Source organism: Procambarus clarkii, chromosome 22 (genome assembly GCF_040958095.1).
Source record: "Procambarus clarkii isolate CNS0578487 chromosome 22, FALCON_Pclarkii_2.0, whole genome shotgun sequence".
NCBI lineage: Eukaryota > Metazoa > Arthropoda > Malacostraca > Decapoda > Cambaridae > Procambarus > Procambarus clarkii.
The window spans coordinates 41,543,563-41,568,455 of record NC_091171.1 but is presented as its reverse complement, the minus strand read 5'-3'; the positions used below and the strand labels follow the sequence as shown (position 1 = coordinate 41,568,455).

Genomic DNA, 24,893 nt, shown 5'->3' with positions numbered 1-24,893 from the left:
TGACCTCATATTACTCCAGCATTTTCACTAGCTTTTCTTTGAATGTACTGTATCATTATGTGCAAGTTGCAGCTATGTCATCCAGTAAAAGTAGTATTGGTACACGAGGCATGGATAAGAAGGCACAGTTATTACCAAAGTGAAATCGCAGGTGAGGATGCAAGTGGCTGAAAGATTTAATAGTTTACGACATTAAAAAAAACAAAAGAAGCAGATCATGGAGTCTGAGTAAAAAAAAAAAAAAAGAGAGAAGTGGTGGTACAAATATACTGAGATTTTCTAGGTAATGAAGATTTGGCTGATACTGTTTACCAGTGGTTTCTACAGCCTGTTGGTGGGATATAGCTACTGCATGTAGCTGAAAGAATGACATAAACCATGGGCATTGGGAACTTCAAGGCCAGTTCAAGTGGCTACAGAAGTTGAACAGATGGTAGGACTAACACTACTTTGCTGCCTCTGGGTTACCAAGACCTGTCTGTGCTGCTAAAAGGTAAGTGAATTAGTTTTTTTTATTTCCGTATTTTTTGTTTACTGTACATGTTTTTTATATACTTACAAATTCATTATGTATATACAGTATTGTGCTTCAAAATATGTAGGCATGTATTATATGAATTATTGTAAGAAAATCTAAAAATATTTGTGATAAATAGCCAAGAAATGGAAAATACCATGTTCTGAAATCCAGATTGGGTCCGGAATGACATAATCTGGGGTTTGGAAGGTCCACTGTATAGCCAGTACTGTACTACTAAAAGGTAAGTGAAACAAACTTGTATTTGTACTTGCAGACTTTGGTTTGCATTGTTTTGGGGTGCATATTTATTATTTATATGCACACAAAATTGTTTATATAATAGTTGTCTTAATAAGATGACATCTATATAATTTACTATATGAAAAATCTAGAAAATTTGATGAGAGCCAAAAAAAGAGCCACTTATTTAGAAAACCAGATTTCACATGAATGCAGATTGGGTTCAAAATGACATGATTTAGGTTTTAGAGGGTGCACTGTGTAGGAACAGATTATTTTATTTAAATACCATCCTATGAGGCAGTTTGTCTGTAGCCCACAGATCCACATACAAACGTATCAAAATCTATATTGATGGCTTCTATTGCTTTTTCCAGTGATATTTCATATATTTGTTGGCAGGGGGAAAGAAGCAGATCATGGAATTTGAGTAAAAAAAGAGGGAACTAGTGGTGGTGGTGGCACAAAAATGCTGAAATCTTCTAGGTATGAGGATTTGGCTGATATTGTTTACCAGTGGTTTCTACAGCCTGTTGGTGGGACATAGCTACTGCATGTACTGTAGCTGAAAGAATGACATTAACCATGAGCATTGGGAACTTCAAGGCCAGTTTAAGTGGCTTCATAAGTTGAACAGATGATAGGACTAACACTACTGTATTGTAGAATACACTAGTGTATTCACACATACCTCTACTATTCTGTGTTCTTCAGCTGTGGCTTTGGCACTCCAACAACTTATCATTGGATTTATTTAAATTTCCTACTGTATCTCAATTACTGCTATTTAATTGTACTGTATAGTACAGGTTTCACCAGTTCCATATGGACAGCAAAGAATTTCTGCATATTATTTGCTCTGCTGTCTTACCTGCCTTGAAAGGGGACATGAGGACTGAGCAATATTCGAAAGAAGATGAGTAAGTTTCTTGAAAATTACCATCACTGGTATGGCATCCAGTTTTCAATATCCTCCTAATAACACCACATACCACAGCACCACATAGCTTCAACACTCTTCCATGTCAATGTCATACAACTAGGTGTACAATGCTTCCTACACATTTCATAGACACTGTACACATTAAATCTTAATTCCTTAAATGTTGGAGATTTGTTATCCATATTAGAATTAAATTGCAAATATATCTGATAGGCTGATTAGAAGCATGTAAGTTATGCTGATGATCAAAATCTATAGAGATAAGCAATAAAGTGAACTTTGAGAAGGTGAAACTAAATTAACATTAAAGCATAACCATTTAAGCAAAATTTTAATGTCTGCATCAAGTAAATTGTTTTTAATGGCATTAATAATTATAAAATAATATGGACTAGAAAAGGCATACATGAAGAGGGTGGTCCAGAAGACTCTAACACCGTAGGATGTAAACACACAACATTATTCATGTTCATTATATTATCCAAAGAATTTGCGATTGATTTGTACAGTAATTATTTTGGCATAGTAATTTATAATAATATAATGTGTTGCCACATTCTGAGACATGTTGTGGCATCACTGGCAACATTGTTGTGAATGGTGATGAAATGTTATCATTCATCAGTTTTCTGGTAATACTGCTGAGTTACACGTTCACTTAATGTACCCCCACACATTAAATTAAATATCTATAATTAAATATGTATCCCCACACATTAAATTATTACCACATGTATGAGATTAGCACTTCTCTTTGGCTATGTCTGATGAAGCGTATGGCATATACTACCCCTCATGCACTCACAAGAACCACGCCATGATACTAATAATGTGTCATACATATTAGTATCATATCTAAACATATTATCATATTAAAAGACAAAAATGAAGTTTCATACAAATGTTTCAAAGAATTGGTTAAGAAATATGAAGTAACTGATGTACTTCTATTCTAAGGGTAAAGAGATTTTTTTTTATTGTTGCTGCCAATGGTGTCTACTCAACTGTGGACTATCTTCTTGAGGTTATCTTGATGATTTCGGGTCTTAGCATCCCCGCGGCCCGGTCCTCGACCGGGCTTCGTTTTTGTTACACCCCCTCCCAGGAAGCAGCCCATAGCAGCTGTCTAACTCCCAGGTACAGTATTTATTTACTGCTAGGTGAACAGGAGCATCAGGGTGAAAGAAACTCTGCCCATTTGTTTCTGCCTCCACCAGGGATTGAACCCGGACCCTTAGGACTACGAATCCCGAGCGCTGTCCACTCAGCCGTCAGGTCCCCTTACTACTACTACTACTACTACACACATCATATGTGTGTGTAGTGCTGAAGGATGACAGATGGAATAAAACTCAATAAGCATGAAATTGGTGGTGGTTAACATTTATTGCTTGCATGTAATTCTTACTTTCAAACAAGCTTGCTTACTGCTTTCCCCTTTAATTTACCTTTATCAACAAACATGTTATAAACTGCGTACAGAATCACTAATATTGTTTTGTTTTAAGCTCTGCATCCTCCTGCAACTTGAACACTTCTTTACCAGGTTACCATTTGAAGGACACCGTCATTCATAGAATGAGTTGCCTGCTCTGCTAATTTTGTCCCTTTTACCCCATTTCCTAATTAAATTACCATACTGTCTTGTTAATGATACATCATACTCTCAAATATCTATACCTATGTCACTAGTTCTTGACCTCAGTCTGTAGAGCTTTGAGGACATCTTTTCAGCTCCTTGGGATTCCCTCCCAAAGTGGATGTAATTACCTAAGTATAGTTTCATAATGAAAGCTATGCTCGTGGTGTCCCTCTCGTCTGCCTTATAAACTGTCAGATGATGCTTTGAAACTACAGTACTGATGGTTTTGACAGCCACCAACTTCTCACTTGAATTGTTGTAATAGCATACAACTGTCTGCAAAAAGAGAACTTAAAGATGTTATTTTTTAGTACCATTGTTGGTTTTTAGTACCATTATTGGTTTTTAGTACCAGTGTTGGTTGGTACTTATTTTTCCAAGTTTCAAAAATTCATCAATGTCAATTGTGTCAATTCCTGTCACTTATTTTGTTTGTAGTAATCATATTGTCTCTTTTTCCGTCTATCTTCCAGCTTCGGTATTGTTAACACTTCTAGCCCCTCCATTTATCATACGAATCCCTTCCATTTAGAGGTCGTACACTATTCTACTCTTTATATATACTGTATATATAAATATATAAAAATGTATCCTAAACTTGAATAAAAACTATATGTGAAACATTAAAATACCAATTCTGTATATTTAATATTCAGTATAATTGGACTTTTCAATTCAAATTACCATTATTTTAAAAAGTATACAGTACTTAGTAAATACCAGAATATTAAGAGTTTCTCTTAATAGTCTCCCCTGTATCAACCTATCCTGGCTTTGCGCCCTGGAGAGGCCACACCAGACCAATATCCAGAGTGCAACTCCATAGTCTCCTATGACTGATGGATGCCTCTTTGGTTCACTTAATAGTCCAGTGTCAATAAAGTACCCAAGTTGCGCATCATGCATGATTTCCTTTAACTGATTCAACTTGTTAGGTGATCATGAAATTAAAAAAGAGCATGGAAGCTAATGTGTAGTGTAAAATATCATTCATGTACAGTATATTGGAATATTTCTCTTTCATTGTTATAAACACTAAATTTACTGGAATTCACTAAATTATCTTCTAACATTTTCAAATTTCTCTGCCATTCTTTGTGTAAATTTACTCTTCTTTGGTATGGATTTTAATGTGAATATTTTCTTTGGATTTTCGTGAATAATGAGTAAACTCTTCAAAGTTTAAGAATGTAATTAAAGAAGACGGAACCTCAAGCAATGAAAGCTTAAACAGACTTTTCCGCCCAAGAAATTTTCGGATAGCCACTCGACACAACGACTTGAGGCTCAAAGGCAACCCTGAAAAAAAACGAGAGCATAAGGTATAAAGTATTTATAAATAAAATATGTAAAGCAAAACTAAAATTGTAAAATCCTATTTTATGATGGGAGCAAGAAATGGATTGTAAAGTAATGCATCATCACCTCACTAATACATGGTGGTAGTGAGCTATATATCATATTAACCAGAGCAGACAACTCTTTCACTGTCTGGGTTTGACACACACAGTGAATGAGCCAACAGTTGAGAACAGCTGCTTTAAGTATTGTTGAACTAATCAGTCTTATGGTAGGTGAGACCAAATTATGTCTTGCCTCAATTTTCATAATACAGAATAGGATATCTCAAGCCAACTGTGTTTTTATGACTGTAAATTGAAAAAAATGTGAAGCGTTAAAATTTAAATCTATAAAAGATATTTCCTCGACAAATTCCCAAGTACTATACTGTACATGACTAGTTATTACCATTAACCCGTATGCTGTGACAACGTAATTTTGACTTGTTCCCATCTTGGATTAAAAAGCACTAAAATTCAAATATTTTATATTCGTATTTTTTATTCCATTTCTAGTGCAAAAAATTAACTTAAAAAATTCTGGTGTTGAATGTAATGTTGTGCCTCTTTCTGGTGGGCCTCTCAGTGGCTACTTGGTGTTAGCTGCCTGGAAGGCTCTCCACTTGCTATCAGGCCAACGATGGCCATCAGACCCTTGCGAGTCACAGAAAACCAACTGCAAACCAGAGGACAAAACCATAGGATAAACTAAAGAGATGCAGAGAGAGAAGGGGACACTAAATCACCCAAATCTAGAGAAAACCATAAAAAAAGTCGAGCACACCAAAGTTAAAAAAAAAAAAAAAAAAAAAAAAAAAAAAATTAACAATTGTGACAACTTGAACAGTTACCCCTGCTAGTTACATTGCCCCTCTGCCAGGTGTCTGCCCTAGCAACTCACGGTTTGCCCGGGGTCAAACAATATGACACAAGTCACCCAAACAGCAATCAAAGCCCCTGAAAAGGGAAGGGTGAGGACAGGGAGCCAGCAAGGGGGCCCCACCAAAAAGAGAAGATTCAGTGCTGGGAGGGGCCCCCCTTCGGTGGCTCTCTGGTGCCATCTCACCATGGAGAACAAACCAAACAGGGCTCCCCAGAGGCAGAGGAAAACAGCAGTCAGTACCAGGTAACCTATCCAGTGCCACCTATCTTGAGGTTATCTTGAGATGATTTCGGAGCTTAGCGGCCCGGTCCTCGACTAGGCCTCCTTTTTGCTACACACCCCCAGGAAGCAGCCCATAGTAGCTGTCTAACTCCCAGGTACCTATTTACTGCTAGATAACAGGGGCATCAGGGTGAAAGAAAGTACCCATTTGTTTCCGCCTCCACTGGGGATCGAACCCTGGAACCTCAGGACTACGAATCCGAAGCGCTGCCCACTCGGCTGTCAGGTCCCTACAAAAAACAATCAGGTCCCTTCCATGCTCACCTAAGTGAGCCATGGATCAGGCACATTGACAAGATATCATGCCATCAAAACCCATTAGTGCACCAAAACCCCCTCGAGCCCGAATATTACCTCAAAACTTATTAGATTAAACAGTAAACAGAACCACAAACTTATGAACATCATGGGCTCTAGGGTAGACGGCAGGCTGTCTGACCTTAATGACACTGTGGGCAACCTGAAACAAATAAGCCTTTGACCTAGGAACCAAGGATACCAGGTCAACAAACAAGCGAAGCATCCCGAAAGGCACACAAATAACAGCGAACTACTGAAACTGGGCTCATCAAATGATGCTCCTCCACTTAAACAACCCAAGATACAATTAATGGTCCACCCTGAAATCAGCATCTCATTCTTAAGTAGGAGAAAGCTGCAAGCAAAGAAAACACCCACCAGAACCTAAAGCACCCCCTTGCTTCTGAAAGAGAACATGAACCTCTCCAACCTAAGGCCAGAAGTGAGATCCAACAAAAATAATAGTCCCATTATAAAATGGGCAACAGAAAACTGGGAAGACTAATGAAAATTTAGAACATGATTCAGAGACCAAGAAAGCTCAGGAGAGTGAGCAGGTGAATAATAAGAAGCGACAGTATATGAAGGCATTTTATATGACGCTCCATATGAAGGCATTTTATCAGTGAAAGCTTCTATAAGTGAGAAAAATAAGAATAATTGGTCAGTGCTGATATTTGAGAAGAAAATCTAACTAATTAAGAAGTTTGAGAGTGGGAACTTGAGAAGTGTTGTGCATGCTGAATATCACATAAGCTAGACTACACTTTTAGACATTATTAATCTATTGTCTTTTGACTATTTTTGTAGAAGTAAAAGTGATAAAGCAATCTGTAATAGAAAGGCAGTGAGTAGAGCTAAGATGTAAAGTGCAGGTACAGTATTGATAATGCAGTGTGGGAGTGGTAGAGGCACTTCATTATCTGAGGGCACCTCATTGCCATCAATCTCCACTTCAGTCAACTCAACACCATAACTTACCACCAACCATAATAATTTTCAGCTTCATACATTTATCTGTACTTTTTCATATTGGTGAGTACATAGTACAGTTAAATTTTCCCTCTAGATTTTTAGGATGACAATTATCTATACACAGCAGGATATTTGTCCGGTCTCGGGCCTGAGGTGTCCGGAAAGCATGTGCTCATCTGTGTGTAATTCTGAATATAGCTCATGTATATTAAGTAATTAGTTTTACTAATACCTCACCTGATAATGCAACTAATTGATCCCTTGCAGGTGAAACTTCAACAAATTCTTCTATACAGGTTATTCCATTGGTGTTGAGCTGGCGTAAGTCACCGCCACTCTCATAATGCAACTCTACAAACTCTGGATACTCCCTACACAAAGAAGAGTATGATGTCAAACAAATATTGTACCGGGTATAAAATTTATAGTTCTCACTGTTGTTCACAATTTTCAGTCATGTAACATATACCATACTTCACAATTTACAACTGAATAACCTGTAAAATACTTAACATCCTGACAGTGGAAAGACCTGTAACATAAGCACGGTTTCCAGTAGTACAATTATACATATCAAACTAAAATCTGTCTTTACATTTGTAAAATATTTGTGAACACAGTGTAATCCATGGTTCACAGGTGAAGGGAAAGTTCAGTGATCTTTACCGAACTTGGTGTGGAAGTGATGGTGGAGAGAAGGGGTATGAGTGAGGTGAAGTAGGCAATAATGTAGGTAGGATGGGGCAGCTAGGTATTGTTTGTGATAGGTAGGTAGGAGGATGGTGTAAATAAACTTGTTTATTCCACCTCTTGACCACTCACTGCATATGAGTGTTGTGCAGAGGATGATGACAAAGTTAATCCCCGGAATTAGAAACCTTCCATGTGAAGAGAGAATAAGGAAGCTTAATTTACATTTGCTAGGAAGAGTAAGGTGAGATATGATTGAAATATATAAATGGATGAATGGGTATAAAAAAAGGAAAATATTAGTAGGGCACTAAATATATCAATACAAAATAGAACACAAAATAATGGATACAAAGTGGATTAGTTCAAATTCAGAAAAGATTTTGGCAAATAATGGTTTGGAAGTGAACAAATTATACTGGATAATATGTTTGTGTAAGTTAAATACTGGGTATAGCTATACTATAAGAGAGAATGTCTGTTCGAAGATGGAGGCCGCACACTTGGGGTTAGCATCGCCATATTGGCAGAGGGAATGGTCTAGGGGATGGGATGATCATAGGCTGGTTGAGGTTACCAGAATTAATAAAGGAACAGCATGCCTGGGTGACTTTCAGATCCCCATGATGATTTTTGGCCTTGCTATACATCTAAATATTCTCAAAATAAACTTTACAAAATCCTTTTTTTTTCTTATAGTAATATAAGAAAATATAAACTGTATAATAATATAAGTACTAAAACAGTTACTGTACTTACTTTGCATACTTCAGAATGGCATGTGGAATTGACAAACGTGCCACTGTTTTTGGATTTACTGGATATGGGAGTGAAGTAAGATTTGCTATAGCCCCTCCTTTTACCAGCTCAAAATAACAGGAAAAATGAGCATACACGACAGCGTGCTGCAGTGGCCAGCCAGGCACACACGTGCACACCTGATCAAAAGGCTCTGGATCAGCTCCATATTGTAGGAGGAGCTGAAAAATTATATAAAAAAAGTATAGTAGCACTGTAAATATATTGTAAATATAAATTTTATAAAATGCTGTAAATGACGTTCTCAATATCAGGAAAATAGTATCTTATAGACAATGATCAGTTAAATGAAACTCTAGGTGGTATTAATTCATCTGCTACTTAAATATTGTTTTTCTTGTACTCCAGTTTTCAGCATACCATTTGGAGCATTCCAATAATATAAAACCTGATTTTTTTTTAGTAAAACAGATTAATGTATTTTTGTATGTTAAAGCAATAACAAATGGGGGGGACCTTTGACAAGCCTTCCTGTCCCCGTTGAGGCCGCCTAGTATTAGTGGCTCTCAGGTAAATTCAGGTAAATAGTGTCTTTGAGTACTGTACATAATATCATTTGTGGACAATGGGTTTATTACTGATGTGTTTCACCTACAGTTTGTGTACATCGTCTAATTTTGGATGACTGTGTACTGGGTTCTTTTTTTCTGAAGCAAATAAGTTGGTTTAGCCTAAATTTAGTTCGTTTTGCTTAAATTTATTACATCTTATGTTCATCTAATACTGTATAATGTATTACCAAACATTTTTAGCAAGACTCGAAATTCAAGAAAAAATTATCTAGTACCAATTCTAACAATTACAAACCCAAAAAAACCCTTTTTAAGTTTCTCATAAAACTGGACAATTCAGCAACATGAATTTTTTATTTATATTTTGCTATTGTAAAGCATATATAATACAGTATAGCATATTGGGTGTTGACTAGAACTTATACAGATATTTACTGACAGTACAGTACAGTATTCACATTGGTTTCAGGTTTGCTTCCCAGACAGGTTAAGACATTCGAGCATGTTTCCTTACACCTACTGACTTTTCACCTAGCAGTATATAGGCACCCAGGAGTTAGCCAACTGTTGTGGGTTGTATTCTGGGTAAGGTCATGTGATGGCCTGGAGGACCTCAATGAAACTAACAGGCTCTCTGTTCCCAACAGTGGGATACATAAGTAACATTGTAGAGCCAGGAGTATTCTCAGTGTTTCAGGCAAAACTGAAACTCATTATAATTACAACATGGGTCAGTTGTGGCTAATAAAAGTTTGAAATTCATTATAAAAAAGAGAAATAGGGGTAATGATGACTGCAGTGTATATAATTTAGGAATATGGTACATATGTACTTACTGCACATGTATGTTATCACTCTTGAGAAGAAAACTATAATAATAATAATAATAATGCCAGTACTAATGCATTTTATAAATCATAAAAATATTGCTTACCTTAACACCTGCTGAAAACCCATCTCTGACTGCAATTAGCAATGGAGAACAGCGATTTTTTCGACTACCTTCTGGATTTGCACCGGCTTCCAGCAGAATCTATATTTGTAAAAGATACAAAATATTCACATTAATGAACACTAAATGATAGTAACAGAAAAACCTTAAAAGCTATGGAAGTGCAATTATTCAAAAGCTCACAAATCAGTCCATGGTTATTACAAATATTTCCTTATGCAGATATTTAGCTGATTGTGAGAGAGGCAATCAAGATAAATAACAGAAACCTCTTCCCATATATAGTGTCCTCTAAGATATCTTTATATATTAAGAGTAAATATGATAATGCTACACGGTTAATTGAAATTGAAGAAAAAAATCTAGTGTGCAAAGATGTAATAGGCACTAAGTACTGTATGTGCAATTTTGATATTGATGCCTGACGTTGAAATGAGAGAATGTGAATTAGGACAGTTGTGCAAGGTATACAGAGTTTATCACACTTTTCAAATTGCCATTGTTCAAAAAGTTTATTTATTAAGAAGTTAGGCCTAGTTTGTCAGGCAGCCAACAGCAGTAATAATAATAATATAATAATAATAATAATAATAATAATAATAAATAATTTTTATTTACAAGAAGGTACAATGAGTTTGTGAGATTACATAAGATTGGTACAGCATTTTTACATTCTTGCAAAGCCACTAACACGCATAATGTTTAAGGCAGGTCCTTAATCTAACATATCAGGTAAGATGAAAAGGTACATTATAGCAAAGTTTTATATCAACATATAACTACAATATTAATTGACAAGAGGTGATTACACTGGCGACTGTATATGTCTTCAGTACTAATATTGGCGAAGTGGGTAGTACAAGATACAGTGTGAGCTTGAAGAACAAGGTAGGAAACTATGTGGATGAAATTAGGTTCATTACTTTTTGGTTTTACTTTTGAATAAGACATAGGTCAGAGAATTTTTTAATTCATTAGGGAGTGAGTTCCAGAGACTGGGTCCCTTTATTTGCATGAACTGTTTGCACAGATTTAGTTTGACTGGGAATATCAAAGATACATTTATTTCTTGTGTGTTGCTCATGGGTTCTATTACACCTATCAAGGTAAAGTTTCAGAACAAGATTAGCATTTAGGAACAAGGTTTTGTACATGTAAATAGTACATGAGGATGTTTGGAGTGAGTGTATGTTTAGCATGTAAATTAAGGGACTAAACAGAGGGGCTGTGTGTTGTCTGAAGACAGAGTTTGTTATAGTTCTGATAGCAGATTTGTGCTGAGTGATGATGGGCTTGAGGTAATTTGCAGTGGTTGAACCCTATGCACAGTTACCGTATGTAAGATAGGGATAGATTAGCGCATAGTATAATGAGAGGAGATCAGAGTGGGGAACATAATGTATCTGATTTTAGAGAGTATATTGATCGTTTTTGAGACTTTTTTGGCTGTGTGTTGTATGTGGGGTGCTGAAGTTCAGTCTCTTGTCTGTGTACAGGCAAAGGAACTTTCCCTCAATTTTATTGCTAATGTTAACAATGTTTATCTGAAGTTGGATTTGATTTGATGATTTACTACCAAATAAAATGTAGTGGGTCCTTTCTATGTTTAGTGTGAGTTTGTTGGTTGACATCCATGAGTGGACTTTTTTTGTATTCTTTATTTACAATAATATTTAGCGTGAGGGGGTTGGGGTCAGAATAGATGAAGGTAGTATTGTCAGCGAATAGTATAGGTTTAACAATGTTAGAAACATTTGGCAAATCATTGATGTATACAAGAAATAGAGCAGTGCCACTACAACCCAGTTTGTCATTTTTGTGGTGTGCCTACAGTAATTGATGCTCTCACTGCCCAAACCATTTTATTTCAGAGACTTATAACATCCTTCCACCACAGTTTCCCAAAATGGAGATACTGTATTGTGTGTCAAGCTTTCAACTAGCAGAAAATCAAAGATGAAACATGTTACAATGACTTCATTGCAGAAAATAAAGCTTATAACAAAAGTAGAAATGGTATCCTTAGAATGATTGTGTGACAAAATGCAAAGTCCAAAAATATTCAGTCATTCATTTTGATATATTGAAATCACAAGATAAGATCTTTGCTTATTATGTTCAAATTGAGTGTTACATCAATATGGAAGAGGAAAGCAGTCAGGTTAAAGTTATAATAAGAGTTAATGACACTGGCAGTGATAAAATCATATGTGTGATGAAACAAAAATACCAGTGACAAAGTAATTGATCCAGAAAAGTTCTGGTTATTTCCATAACAAATTTTAATTTTTCAAGCCCTATAAAGCATAATGATGGATGACAAAGGCACTTTGAAAATCGCCATGGTATCTCAACTACATACACAGCCTCAACATCTTGGCCTCAAGCTTCAACTTCCTCCTCCCACAATCACCACAATACTCATCCAGATATAATTTCAAGATCATTTATGGATGACCACCTGAACCCTTGAGTGAGTATACTTATGTACTGTATTTGACATTTTTACCTCTGCAATATTATCATGTCTTTAGTTTACAATATATTTGAACTCGTGTAGTCAGTGTTGTGATGTATTTTAAGACATAAAACTAATGACAGTACATCGGGAAAATTGAATTTTTCTACAAAGTTCAGTCTTGAACAGTTCATATATACAGTATTTATAGGGGGATTTATAGAAAAGAAGAAGTGGTGATGTCAGATGTGGGAAGAAATGCAAACTTTTATTGAAATGACTCACCCAGAGAAAACTGTAGTAGGCCGTTGCATTAATCTTTTAAATGACAATGTGATGTCTCACTACAGAGACATCTTGCGAAGAAGGGAAAAACAATTTTCCATGGACAGATTTGTTGAGAAAATCGAGCAGTGAGCCACAACCAGGACCTAGTGGTATGCAGGCAAAACGTCCAAGAGAATGCACACCAGAGAGGTCCTCACTGCCTGATAAAGGGGACTCCCCTTCCAAACAGTAACACCTCTCCTCCTCCCCCCTCCTCACCATCTTCTATACGCCATCAGCAGTCATCAGCAAGGGTAAGTAATAACTTAAACATAGTTTTGTAGTGTAGATTTAGATGAATTAGGTATAAAATTTAGTTTGAAGTGAGGTTTTTGGGTAGTCAGGAACGGATTAATTCATTTCCCATTATTTCTTATGGGGAAATTTGCTTCGGATTACGAGTTTTCGGAATACGAGCTGTCTCCAGGAACATATTAAACTCATAAACCGAGGTACCACTGTATACAGAAACAGGATAGGAAATGGCAGGCTTTTGTCAGGCCCACCAGAGCTCTGGCACCTATAAAATTGGCACTGCACCCCTGACTACCGGGACTCTCAAAGTCTGGGTTTAAGTCTGGGTTTTCATGGCAGTATTGTATAGGATTTTGTTACTGTAAAGGACATACAAAAATGTATGTAGAGTACTGATTATATGTTTGACATGTTTATAGATTTACTACAGTCATGGTACTATAGGTGACCTGGAGATAGAATTTGTCACCATTCGGATTGCTGACCTATTGTGAGTTTGAGGTGAGGGGGTTATCTTGAGGTTATCTTGAGATGATTTCGGGGCTTTTTAGTGTCCCCGCGGCCCGGTCCTCGACCAGGCCTCCACCCCCAGGAAGCAGCCCGTGACAGCTGACTAACACCCAGGTACCTATTTTACTGCTAGGTAACAGGGGCATAAGGTGAAAGAAACTCTGCCCATTGTTTCTTGCCGGCGCCCGGGACCACAGGATCACAAGTCCAATGTGCTGTCCGCTCGGCCGACCGGCTCCTAATGAGGTATGGGTAATGTACATACCTCAGGGTAATGAGGTATGTAGAGGTAAATGAGGAATATAGGGTGAGGAGTGCAGAGGGGAAAGCAACATACTATTAGGTCTCTGATAGTTTACAGAAACTTTTATATATTTTTTGTTATATATGGTGTATGAAAATACATTACTAAAATTTATTTAATAAGCAGATCTAGATTTTTTGTTTACTATAAATTTTAGGATAATTATTCTTATGTCTATTTGGTTGATTGATCTGTTTTTAAATAACTGGTAATACTGTAGGGTTTTCCATTAGGGTTAAAGTGAGCTTATTTATGATCATCTATACAGTATGGTGATATTTTTGTAGCTCATTATTTACTGAACTATTTAGAGTGTGAGGGGCTAGTATTTGAAAAATAAGACTTCATTTACACATATAATAGGTTCAACAGTTGGGAGTCTTTATTGAAGTTATTCATGGAATACTCATAAGGAATAGGAGACACCAAAGTATACTGCTGTAGGACACTTATTTTTATTGAGAAAACAGAAAACCAGACATGTGGGCATAATGTTTCTGAGACATAGTTAAAATTAAGAGTATGTTGTGAAATTCTCTAGGATATGTTATTCTAACATAAACAAAGTGACCCATTACGCCTGTGAATGTGTACAACGCAAGTGTCATTTGTACAGTTGTGTAGGCAAAGTGTGACATATATGCACAGTCTTTACATACATGAAAATGCATAATATTTACAGTAAACATACCTTCATTATTTCTAACTTTCTTTGAGATGTTGCAACAAAGAGAGGAGTTTGTCCTTTCACATCTTCCAGCTCTATGTCTGCACCTGCTAACACAAGTACTTCAACACAGTCAGGGTTTCCTCCTGTAAACATTGAGACATTTGGGAAGTGTATAGGATTAAGAAATGTATAAGTGACAGTGTATGTGTATAGAGACTGTACCTTGAGAAATTGACAATTCTGCTCTACTACTAAATTTCTCTGATGCACATTATTTAAGGTGTTTACATACATAGAATTGATCAATGGTATAACAGTAATATGATTCCAATCATGCTAATAGATGGTTGTAAAACCTAAGATTTTCTCTTCAACTGAAGGAAATTACAGTGCTTAACCAGCCTTCAATTCAAATGTAGCCTGATACATACCTTGAGCATACCTGGAAAATGTTCTGGGGGTTCTTTAACTGGTAAGCTAGTAGCTAATATGGCCAAGTAACTAAACATCTGTTAATGCTATACTTTTATGGAGTTTATTCTTTGTTAAATTATTGAAATGTACAATCAGTGCTACTGTAATTCAGTTTTGTACATTACTTTCCTCCCTGCTCTCGTACGTATTAGAAGAACTTGAAAGATATTACTGTATCTCACTATTCTTTACACAATCTTGCTTCCATAAATGTCACATCACTATAGATATCCAGATGATCTTGGAAGTTTATATCAGTATTAGTAATTCTCTTCATCCTCACGAAAGCATGTGACTACATCAAAATAATGTTTTAGTTAAATTACGTATTGTTGGCCTGAGAGGCAACTTGCCAATATTCCTTAAAATCATCCTTTCATGCTGTGCTTTATATATAAGAATCTGACTGAATTTATTTTATTGGTAATATAAGGCAGAACAATTCATAATTGTCATTAATGGTCTATCTTCTCCTTCTGAAGGAGTACATTCTGTGCTATATGTTGATGACTTTACAGCCATCAACATCAGTCATCATAGCACCAATGATCTTATCCTAATATCAGTACAAGGGGAATTTCCAGATTGTAATTAACAATGTATTATTATGGGGAATCAAACATGCTTTTACAAATCTCTTTACTAATAAAACATGTACTATGACATTTACAGAAAACGAATATCCGTAGTCTAGCACTCCATTAACCCTTTATTGTAGTCAACTGGTATATGGAGATAATGTGAAACTATCAGAGTAATTCTGGACACCTGCTTATTTTGGAGGTCACACATACATTACTTGCATGCTGAATGTAACAAGGTCCTCACATTACCCAAAATTCCTGCATAACGCCTAGAGTGCAGATATATTCACTTGCAACATTGCAGAATCTGTACACCAGTTGATTGACAGTTGAGAGGCGGGACCAAAGAGCCAAAGCTCAACCCCCGCAAGCACAAATAGGTGAGTACAAATAGGTGAGTACACTTCCTTGGTGTTATATCTAATCTATGGCTACCCCACATATTCATTTGTCTCAGCTTCAGCCCTAAGTCATTTTTATTTTATGCACTAGATTATATTTAAGCCCAAGCAAGTTTTGATCATACCCAGTCTACATTTTATGTATTGAAACTGGTGTTCCATCATTACAATGCTGCCACACTCGGTAGTGTCTGATATTTCATGAGAACCATTCAATGTCTCTCGACGTATTCTGTATCACATTTCAGTCACCAACTATTTTAATCCCTACATGTGCTATTTTGCAACCATTTAAAATGGAAATGGCATATTCATCAAAGTCATTATCAATAAATATTCACAATATATCCCCACAACTTAGCCAACACAATTCCTCTATAGAAAATCCTGAGAGCTAAACTTTGTAAAATCTTAATTCATGAAATAAAGGTCTTTTTCTTCTTCCCCTAATGTCTTGAAGCAATTTTCTTTGCCACCTTCTCCAAGACAAGTACTGTAATTGTGCAGCTGAACTTTGTGATTTTATATGCTCTGAGAAAGCTCATTTTAACATCAGCAATTATTTATTAATTATTGTTGTTGACTCTCGAAAGGCTCTAATGTTACTGAATACTTTTTAAACCTTCTGATCCCATCATAATTGAAATTCCACATTGTACTGTACCTCCTCTTTAGCTGATATAAGAAAGTAGAGCTGGGCACCCAGTCATATATAGATGGTACCTTAAATCACCTAGCAGATCAAGTAACATCTCAGTGAATCGGAATCCTTCAATAAACTTAAGCTGTTCTACTTCCATATAGGCATCCTAAATAATATCTAGAAAAATCTGACTCATCTGTAACTTGAATATTGATTTATGGCCATAGGGTGGCTTATTACTTTTTTCATAATTATTAACTTATCATTCCTCAACAGCTTTCCTGTTCAATGGTTAAGAGCCATCGGTTGAGTGTGTATTGATTTCCAACTGGTGTTATTTCTGTTTCCCAAGGTTATGCATTTTGCATAAACCTATCAATGCCACCCCTAAGAAAAAACTTACCTGAAACGGCTAATCTCAACGGCGGTGACATATAAGGCCGAACACGATAGTTGAGCCACTGATTGTACTGAGGGTCTGCTGTGATCTGCTTTAAACCTTTACCATCTCCACACAAAGCTGCTAAATGAAGTCTGACATCTTCATCATCTTCTGCATCAACCATATGGTTCATCATATAGGCTTGTGCAGAGACCTGCTGTGGCAACTCTACTATATTGGCCATCCCTTTTGAAATATGCCTCCTGAAATCAAATATTGGTTAATTTAGTTTTATCCACTTGACATCATTGAGCTGAATAAAAAAAAGTATGCACTAAATTAACTTTAATTTCTGTACAATATACTCTAATCATAATTTCACTTCCACTGCTTGAACTACTTACTGTGTTAAACGTGCACTATGATAATGATCATAACACTAATGCCAACAATGACTATAAACAAAATGTTGGAAGAAATGTAAACACATTTACCTGTATCTAAAAATAAAAATAATTAGGTCTAGTTAATTATTTGGAACAACTAACACCAACCAAGTCTTCAAGTTAAAAATGGGTCAGTCTTATTATTTTCTACCTCAATTTTTTCTTTTATGTATGGCATACCTTGCTCTACCTTCCTCACTGCGACATGTATTATGTATTTTACATTGCACCACTATACCCAGTTTACTCGGCCCCCTTCTACCATTCATTGTCATTTCACTACTAGTCTACATTTTGGTACAACACAAATTTTTGCAATACCTGATTATTGTAACAGCTTTGTAACACCTTTGTTTCACTATGTATCATACCAACACAATGGTTCATTTTGTTCCTATACAATTATATCTCATTCAAACCAACAAACTATTGTGATAATTGCTGTACCAAAACATACAAGAAACAAGCATGTTTACAAATATATACTGTATTTGTATTTACCAATACTGTACCTGATTCAGCAACTCTTTCTGTACAGTCTCTTAACATAAATTGTGCCTCAATTCATAAGCTGGATGATTGGAGGTAGTACTGTATTTGATGTTAACACCATTGATAATATCTTACCATCCACTAATTTGAAACTGTTCATGCACATTTCATAATGTGCATGAACATTTTCCTGCAGCAATGATGTCTGTACTTCACTCACTTACTCACTTCAATCCCTCTTTATTTGGGGTTTAATCTTTAATTGTTAACTACCTGTATCATGAAACTAGTCCAAAATAATCTGAGTAAACCACATGTAAACTGCTTCATCTAAATTGTCATATTTTAAGGCCCCTGAACAGTTTTCTCTCTGGACTTTTGCCATCAAAATTCTTCCTCTTAGCAATGAACTTCTCTCTGTACAGCATTTTTTTTTTTTTTTTTTTTTTTTTTTTTTTTTTTAGAAAAAAAGGTATTTAGTGGCAATGCAAAATTCATATGCAAGCCAACAAATAAATTTTTTTGTTCATCATCATGACAAATGAGGGAACCTGTTTCAAGCCACCAGTTTCCAGTCCTCGTTGATGCCATTAAAGAGATAATGGCAGTCAAGTAAATTTTGGTAAATTCATGAAAAGTTTCTCTTTACCCTTACCTCTTCAACTCTAGGTAATTATTGTTATGGATAACCACCTATCATTTTAGTGGTCATAAACTGGTTAATAAATGCAAATTAAGCTGCCATGATTGAGGAAAGCAGCCCATTCTCCTATTTTGACGATCGTCAGTAGTAACGAATTCGTACATACTTAGCTTTTAGATAGTATTATGCTGACTAGTAAGGAATTCTTTAAACAAAATTAACTAAAACACAAACTTAAATGTTCCTAGGCCTAGTATAGCACACACACATACTATATTAAGCCTTAGATATAGTATTAGCCCTAGGAAGGTTAGGTTAGTTTTGTTTGTCTTTGCAACACAAGTACAAAAAGTTTTCTTGTTTGTCTAACTCAATAGTGCTGATTTCTACTTCCTAATTTCATTGTACGTCGGTATATGTACTATGGACCTCATTGTTACTATAAGTACTACCATAACCAGGTGTTGGGCTGCAGGAAAGATGTACAGGCTTCATAAGAGGCCATGTTAATACTTGACGAATCTTGACCCCAGAGTAACAAGCACAGAGAAAATCAACACTTAGCCGAGATGAGCCCCTTTCGGTTATTACTGGGCTACCCATGGAAACAGTCACATTGTACTAATTTACTAGAAAAGGGAATAGAAAACAATGATTGGGTAGTACAAAATGGCACAGGGCCAGCCTGGATTTTCTGCACATAAATTAACATTTGAGCACTTCATCAGAACTTTCAAATACTGTTCCATTAGGCAAATCTATAATAATTTGTAGGTTTTATGTTATAAAAGGTGCAGAGTTGCAAGGTTACACTGTACTCAAAGTAACAACACATTGCACACACATAGTTGTGGTCACTGTCAATTCTGCTCTCATAAATGTTGTGAAAGCATCTGAAACAAGGATTTAAAGTAAAAGTTATCCAATTCCAAAGAAATTGATAAATACCACAACAAATGTGTGGTATTACAACACTAATTCATAATTGGCCTTTATCTCTAGTATTTGTCATTATTTGGTTCATAACAAACATATTGCAAATTTGTAGAGCATGCCTTCATACTGACATTAACTTACTTTTTGCAAGTAATTATATAGTCTATGTAATTTTTAGAATTACACAGAATTTAAAATAGAATTTTTATCCTTTTTAGAATTACACAAAACTTTGGAGACACTAAGCACGCACACATGCCTGCTGAATTAATACTAAAAAATATTAAGGTTAAAACTACAGTACTGTATACCCATTGTATTTAATGGCACCCCACTAAAAGTGAGTCTTTTGCCAGAAAATTTCATGGCAACAGCTAAACAGTTTATTGCCATTATTTAATATTATTTTGTGTTATATACTATTTCATATTACTGTATATATATAGTTTCTTGTTACAGTATATATTTGGGTGGTAGTGGAAGGAAGTCTCAATTATGATGACCTGCTGTATCTACAGTAGGTAAGGTCTTCATTGGCAGGTACTGTTGTATAACATTGAAATTTTGTTGGTACAGTAATCTAGTTTGGCAAGTTAACTGGTGACGAACAACTAGCCACAAGTGGTATGCAAGTCCTACAACAGCAGGTAGTGCAAACTTGAAAAGCAACCCAATATAAAGTTAGAGTAACTAGCAAAGATTTCGAGTAAGGCATTATTTAGAATTAAGTATGCTATTTTATAATTATTTTACCAAACATCCTATGAGATGGAGATATTGGGTGACCCTAGCCAGCTAACCCTTGCCCTACACTGTTGACCTTCATAGACTTTGGTGCAGCACAAGGGCTGGGGAGGCCTTCCTAATGCTTGCTAAATTAATACAATACAAATAAAAAAAGGGGGGGGGGGGTGGTAGGAGAAGCGAACACTCTTACGTATTCAGAGTTAAATGGCAAGTTTTTCCCTGTATGCTCTGTGTTCCCTTCTCTGAGGCTGTGGGTCTCTATAATTGCACCAGAGGTGGTACCCCCCTATACAAATAAAATATATTAATATTTCTTTAAAATTTCCAATAAGAATTGTCTGTAAACCATGAAAATATATTTCGGTACATATGTAGTCTTAATTACACTAACTGATGCAGAGCAAGCCATTGTAATAGACCTACAAACACACTGAAAATGTCTAGCTGTCAAGTGAATATAATCTACTGTTTCATTCAAAGTTATCTGTAGATGTGAGAACTTACCTGTATTAACATGTGAAAATGGGCGCATTTTAAGATAACGAACTCCCAGGAAAAGCACTCAAAGGTCTCAATATGGAGTACAACTAAAGAGTTTACTCATTAAAAAGCTGCCATCTCTGTAAAAGGTGTTTAATGAAGCAAGCTTACCTGCTCAAGTGAAGGCTCGACCCAAGACCACAGTTTTATGAGTATTTTTAGCTTCATCCCGCCGGCCGTCTTCCCAGCTTCTCGACTCTAAAATAGCTGCAGGTGGACGGCTCGATCTCAACCCTGCCGACCGCTGCTTTCAATTCCCGACCGGCCGCTGATCTCAGGTCCCGACCGGCCGCTGCTCTCGGCTCCCGACCGGCCGCTGATCTCAGGTCCCGACCGGCCGCTGATCTCAGCTCCCGACCGGCCGCTGATCTCAGGTCTCGACCGGCCGCTGATATCAGCTCCCGACCGGCCGCTGATCTCAGGTCCCGACCGGCCGCAGATCTCAGCTCCCGACCGGCCGCTGATCTGCAAGTTGAAAATGTCGTCCTGTCTCTACAGGGTCGCCGTGATCGCTACTGTCTTTGGTACCTTGCATGGTCCTTACATATTGTACTGTTTGCTATTCGATTGATTGATTGATGAAGATTAAGCCACCCAAATGGTTCACGGGCATGAATAGCCCGTAAGTGGTGAGCTCAAAAGCTCCAAAGTACCCTTTTGAGCTATCACCAATATCAATAGATGATACTGGAGATCTGTGGAGGTTTGCTATTCTGTTGTTGCCGAATTGCGTTGTCCCTATTACAGTTGTGATATATATACAAGAGTTGTTACATTCTTGTACAGCCACTAGTACGCATAGCGTTTCGGGCAAGTCCCTGGAATACGATCCCTTGCCGCGAAGAATCGTTTTTACAACCAAGTACCCATTTTACTGTTGCGTTAAACAGAGGCTACAGTTAAGGAATTGCGCCCAGTAAATCCTCCCCGGCCAGGATACGAACCCATGACATAGCGCTCGCGGAACGCCAGGCGAGTGTCTTACCACTACACCACGGAGACTGTATAGTTGTGCATATCCTTGTTGAATGTCCTGACTTCCAGGACGAGCGTGTGTCTTGCTTTCCGACCGTCCCTCGCGGTCACCTGTCCCTCGATAGAATTCTAGGTGAATCGGATACTTTTGATATCGTTCGCCTTATGCGTTTTTGTTCTCATATTGGCATTCTTGGTGATATTTAGCGCCCTCTGATTATTTCGCACTTTGATGGTGCTACATAGCCTTCCCGGTTTGGTGCCTTCTTTTGATAATTACCTTACCTGTTGTTGTTGTTATAGATTCAGCTACTCGGAACAAGTTCCAAGTAGCACGGGCTATGGTGAGCCCGTAGTGCACTTACCTGGCACAGGAGCGGGGCAAGTAGCCCGGGCTATGATGAGCCCGTAGTGGACTTACCTGGCACAGGAGCGGGGCTGAATCTTGCTATTCGATTGATTGATTGATGAAGATTAAGACACCCAAAAAGTGGCACGGGCATGAATAGCCCGTAAGTGGTGGCCCTTTTGAGCCATTACCAGTATCAATAGATGATACTGGAGATCTGTGGAGGTGCGACTGCACCCTGCGTGACGGGAGGTGTCTCCCGTGCTTGCTATTCTCATATCACTTGCTTATATATGGTGACTACACTTCAGCTCCCTCCAATAAGATGGAAGAAGGATGGAAGAACTCTTACCTGTAAATAGGGATAGGATTATAACACACTACACACACAGAGATCACACTAACGTGATGCATCAAATGAACAAAAACGGGATGAACGAAGGACCAAAAAAATGGCTACGGGATCCAGTAAGTTTAGTAAACTTCGGTTTCAACCCTTTTAACCCTGTCGTAGCTCAGTCGATTAAGGCAGTGTCTGGGATGCTCCCGGACGCAGGTTCGAATCCTCGTCACGGCTCTTGTGGATTTGTTCATAGGATTATAGCCTGTGTAGTTAGTGCTAATTAGTTACGCCATTAAGATGATGAGATAATGGAGCGAGTATAAGGTTTATTCGCTACACTGTCAATCCTCCTTTGTTGTTGTAGTTGACTCGTAATGCCCTCATGGCTCTGGAGTCCTTTAATCCAGTTTATCCTGTAGTAGTCGAAATTCAACATTGGCTGTTTCTTATCTCCAGTAGATTTAAGACAGTGGAGTTTTGCTGGGATCCCAGCCATATTGGTGTGTCCTTACATGAGCGCCCGGACGCTGCCGCTAAGGAGATTATCCGTACTTGTCCCATCTCCCATAAAGGTATCTCCTATTCTGACTTCTACCTACTTATTCATTCCTCAATCCTTGCCCGTTGGCAGGGTCGTTGGTCTTCTGTTACTGGTAACAAGCTTCGTGTTCTTAAGAATAGTGTGTCCCCCCCCCCATGGCCTTCCTCCTACCACCGTAACCGGCGGTGGGAAACGGCTCTGGCGAGGTTACGTATTGGCCATATTCGCTTAACTCACGGGCACTTAATGGAACGCCTCTCTGCTCATTATTGTCCAAACTGCATTGTCCCTCCTACGGTCATGTATATCCTTGTTGAATGTCCTGACTTTCAGAACGTGCGTATGTCTTGCTTCCCGACCGTCCCTCGCGGTCACTTGTCCCTTGATAGAATTCTTGATGAATCGGATACCATTGATATCGTTCGCCTTACGCGTTTTTGTTCTCGTAGTGACATCCTTAGTGATATATAGCACCCTATGAATATCCCGCACATTTAATAGTGCTACATAGCCTTCCCAGCTTGGTGCCTTCTTTTGATAATTACTTACATTTGACACTTTAAAAGAAGTAACTATAAAACATCCAAGTGGCAACATATATAAGCAACGGTGTAGGACAGGAAAACAAGATGCTTTTTCACCCATAAGAGTATACACCCAGGGAAACACCTACCCACCGAAGCCGAAAATCCCAAGTCATTACTGTAACTTAAAAAATGTAAAAAATGTTGGAAAAAAAAATTCCCATTGAGGACGGGGGGGGGGGGGGGGGGGGAAAGGCCCCGAAAGCCGACACCATTACCTTAGACAAGCCGCTAGCTTCCTGTCCCCGTCGTGGGCACTAAATAGGTGACGGACCTCGGGTAAATTCGGTGCTCATTTATGGTGTGGAAAGACGCTAGATTAGAGAAGGTATGAGAACATTGTTGGATTAGTTGGTATAACACTTCCGTCCATCACACATGGGATGCTCCCGGACGCAGGTTCGAATCCTCGTCACGGCCCTTGTGGATTTGTTCACTTCCGTCCATGTCTTCCTTCCGGTAGACCAGTCACCCTGCACTCCATCATCAGTATCTCCCTCTCACTCACTCACTCGGCGCCCTTGCTGGTTGCATCATGTAGTGTCACAACAATTGCTACTCTGTTCTATCAATTTACCCTGCTCTCATACATCTGTTTTTTTTTATATAGCGAAGCTTGTATGGTGTAGTAGTCATTGTACGGTTGCTGTTGGTTGGGAGACCCCTCGCTGCCTGGGTTCGAATCGTTGTCAGTGACTGGTGGTGGCAACGTTGTCAGCGACTGATCGTGGCAACGTTGTCAGCGACTGATCGTGGCAACGTTGTCAGTGACTGGTACGAGGGAGGAGAGCCAGGCAGTGTGCTGTGAGCACGCGTAGGGGGAAGGTGTGTGCTGGCGGGGCTGCCCGGCTCCAGTCTTCCGCCACCCGCCGCAGAGGACGGTCACGCACCCTCTGTGCTCCTCACTATACCACTTCTCGTACCACACTCTTTTTAAATATCTGTGATATTGTGTCTACCACTGTACCGTTAGACCACTTAAGGTAAGTTGGTAATATTAAGGACGTAAGGAGTAATTTATTTTGCTTCGTTATATATATATATATATATATATATATATATATATATATATATATATATATATATATATATATATATATATATATATATATATATTGTGTAACACAGTATGGATTCCTATCTCATCATAAGTGATTGGAAACTTGTGAAATTCTGGTGAAATTATGTCTG

At 37.7% G+C, this 24,893-nt stretch overlaps 1 protein-coding gene across 2 annotated transcripts; it reads right to left on the bottom strand.

Annotated features, from left to right (window-relative positions):
- Positions 1-2,162: 2,162 nt before the first annotated feature.
- LOC123759913 (ankyrin repeat and SOCS box protein 12) lies at positions 2,163-21,359 on the bottom strand. Of its 2 annotated transcripts, none has more exons than XM_045745164.2 (7): positions 21,022-21,359; positions 17,128-17,369; positions 14,644-14,765; positions 10,081-10,179; positions 8,575-8,795; positions 7,363-7,496; positions 2,163-4,644 (listed from the first exon to the last, which is right to left on the bottom strand). In XM_045745164.2, the coding sequence occupies exons 2-7, from the start codon at positions 17,348-17,350 to the stop codon at positions 4,451-4,453; spliced, it is 993 nt and encodes a 330-aa protein (XP_045601120.2). In that variant the 5' UTR covers positions 17,351-17,369; positions 21,022-21,359; the 3' UTR covers positions 2,163-4,450. The 2 variants fall into 2 exon arrangements, with proteins under 2 accessions (XP_045601120.2, XP_045601127.2); XM_045745171.2 differs by lacking the exon at positions 21,022-21,359 and adding an exon at positions 20,875-21,015.
- Positions 21,360-24,893: the final 3,534 nt, after the last annotated feature.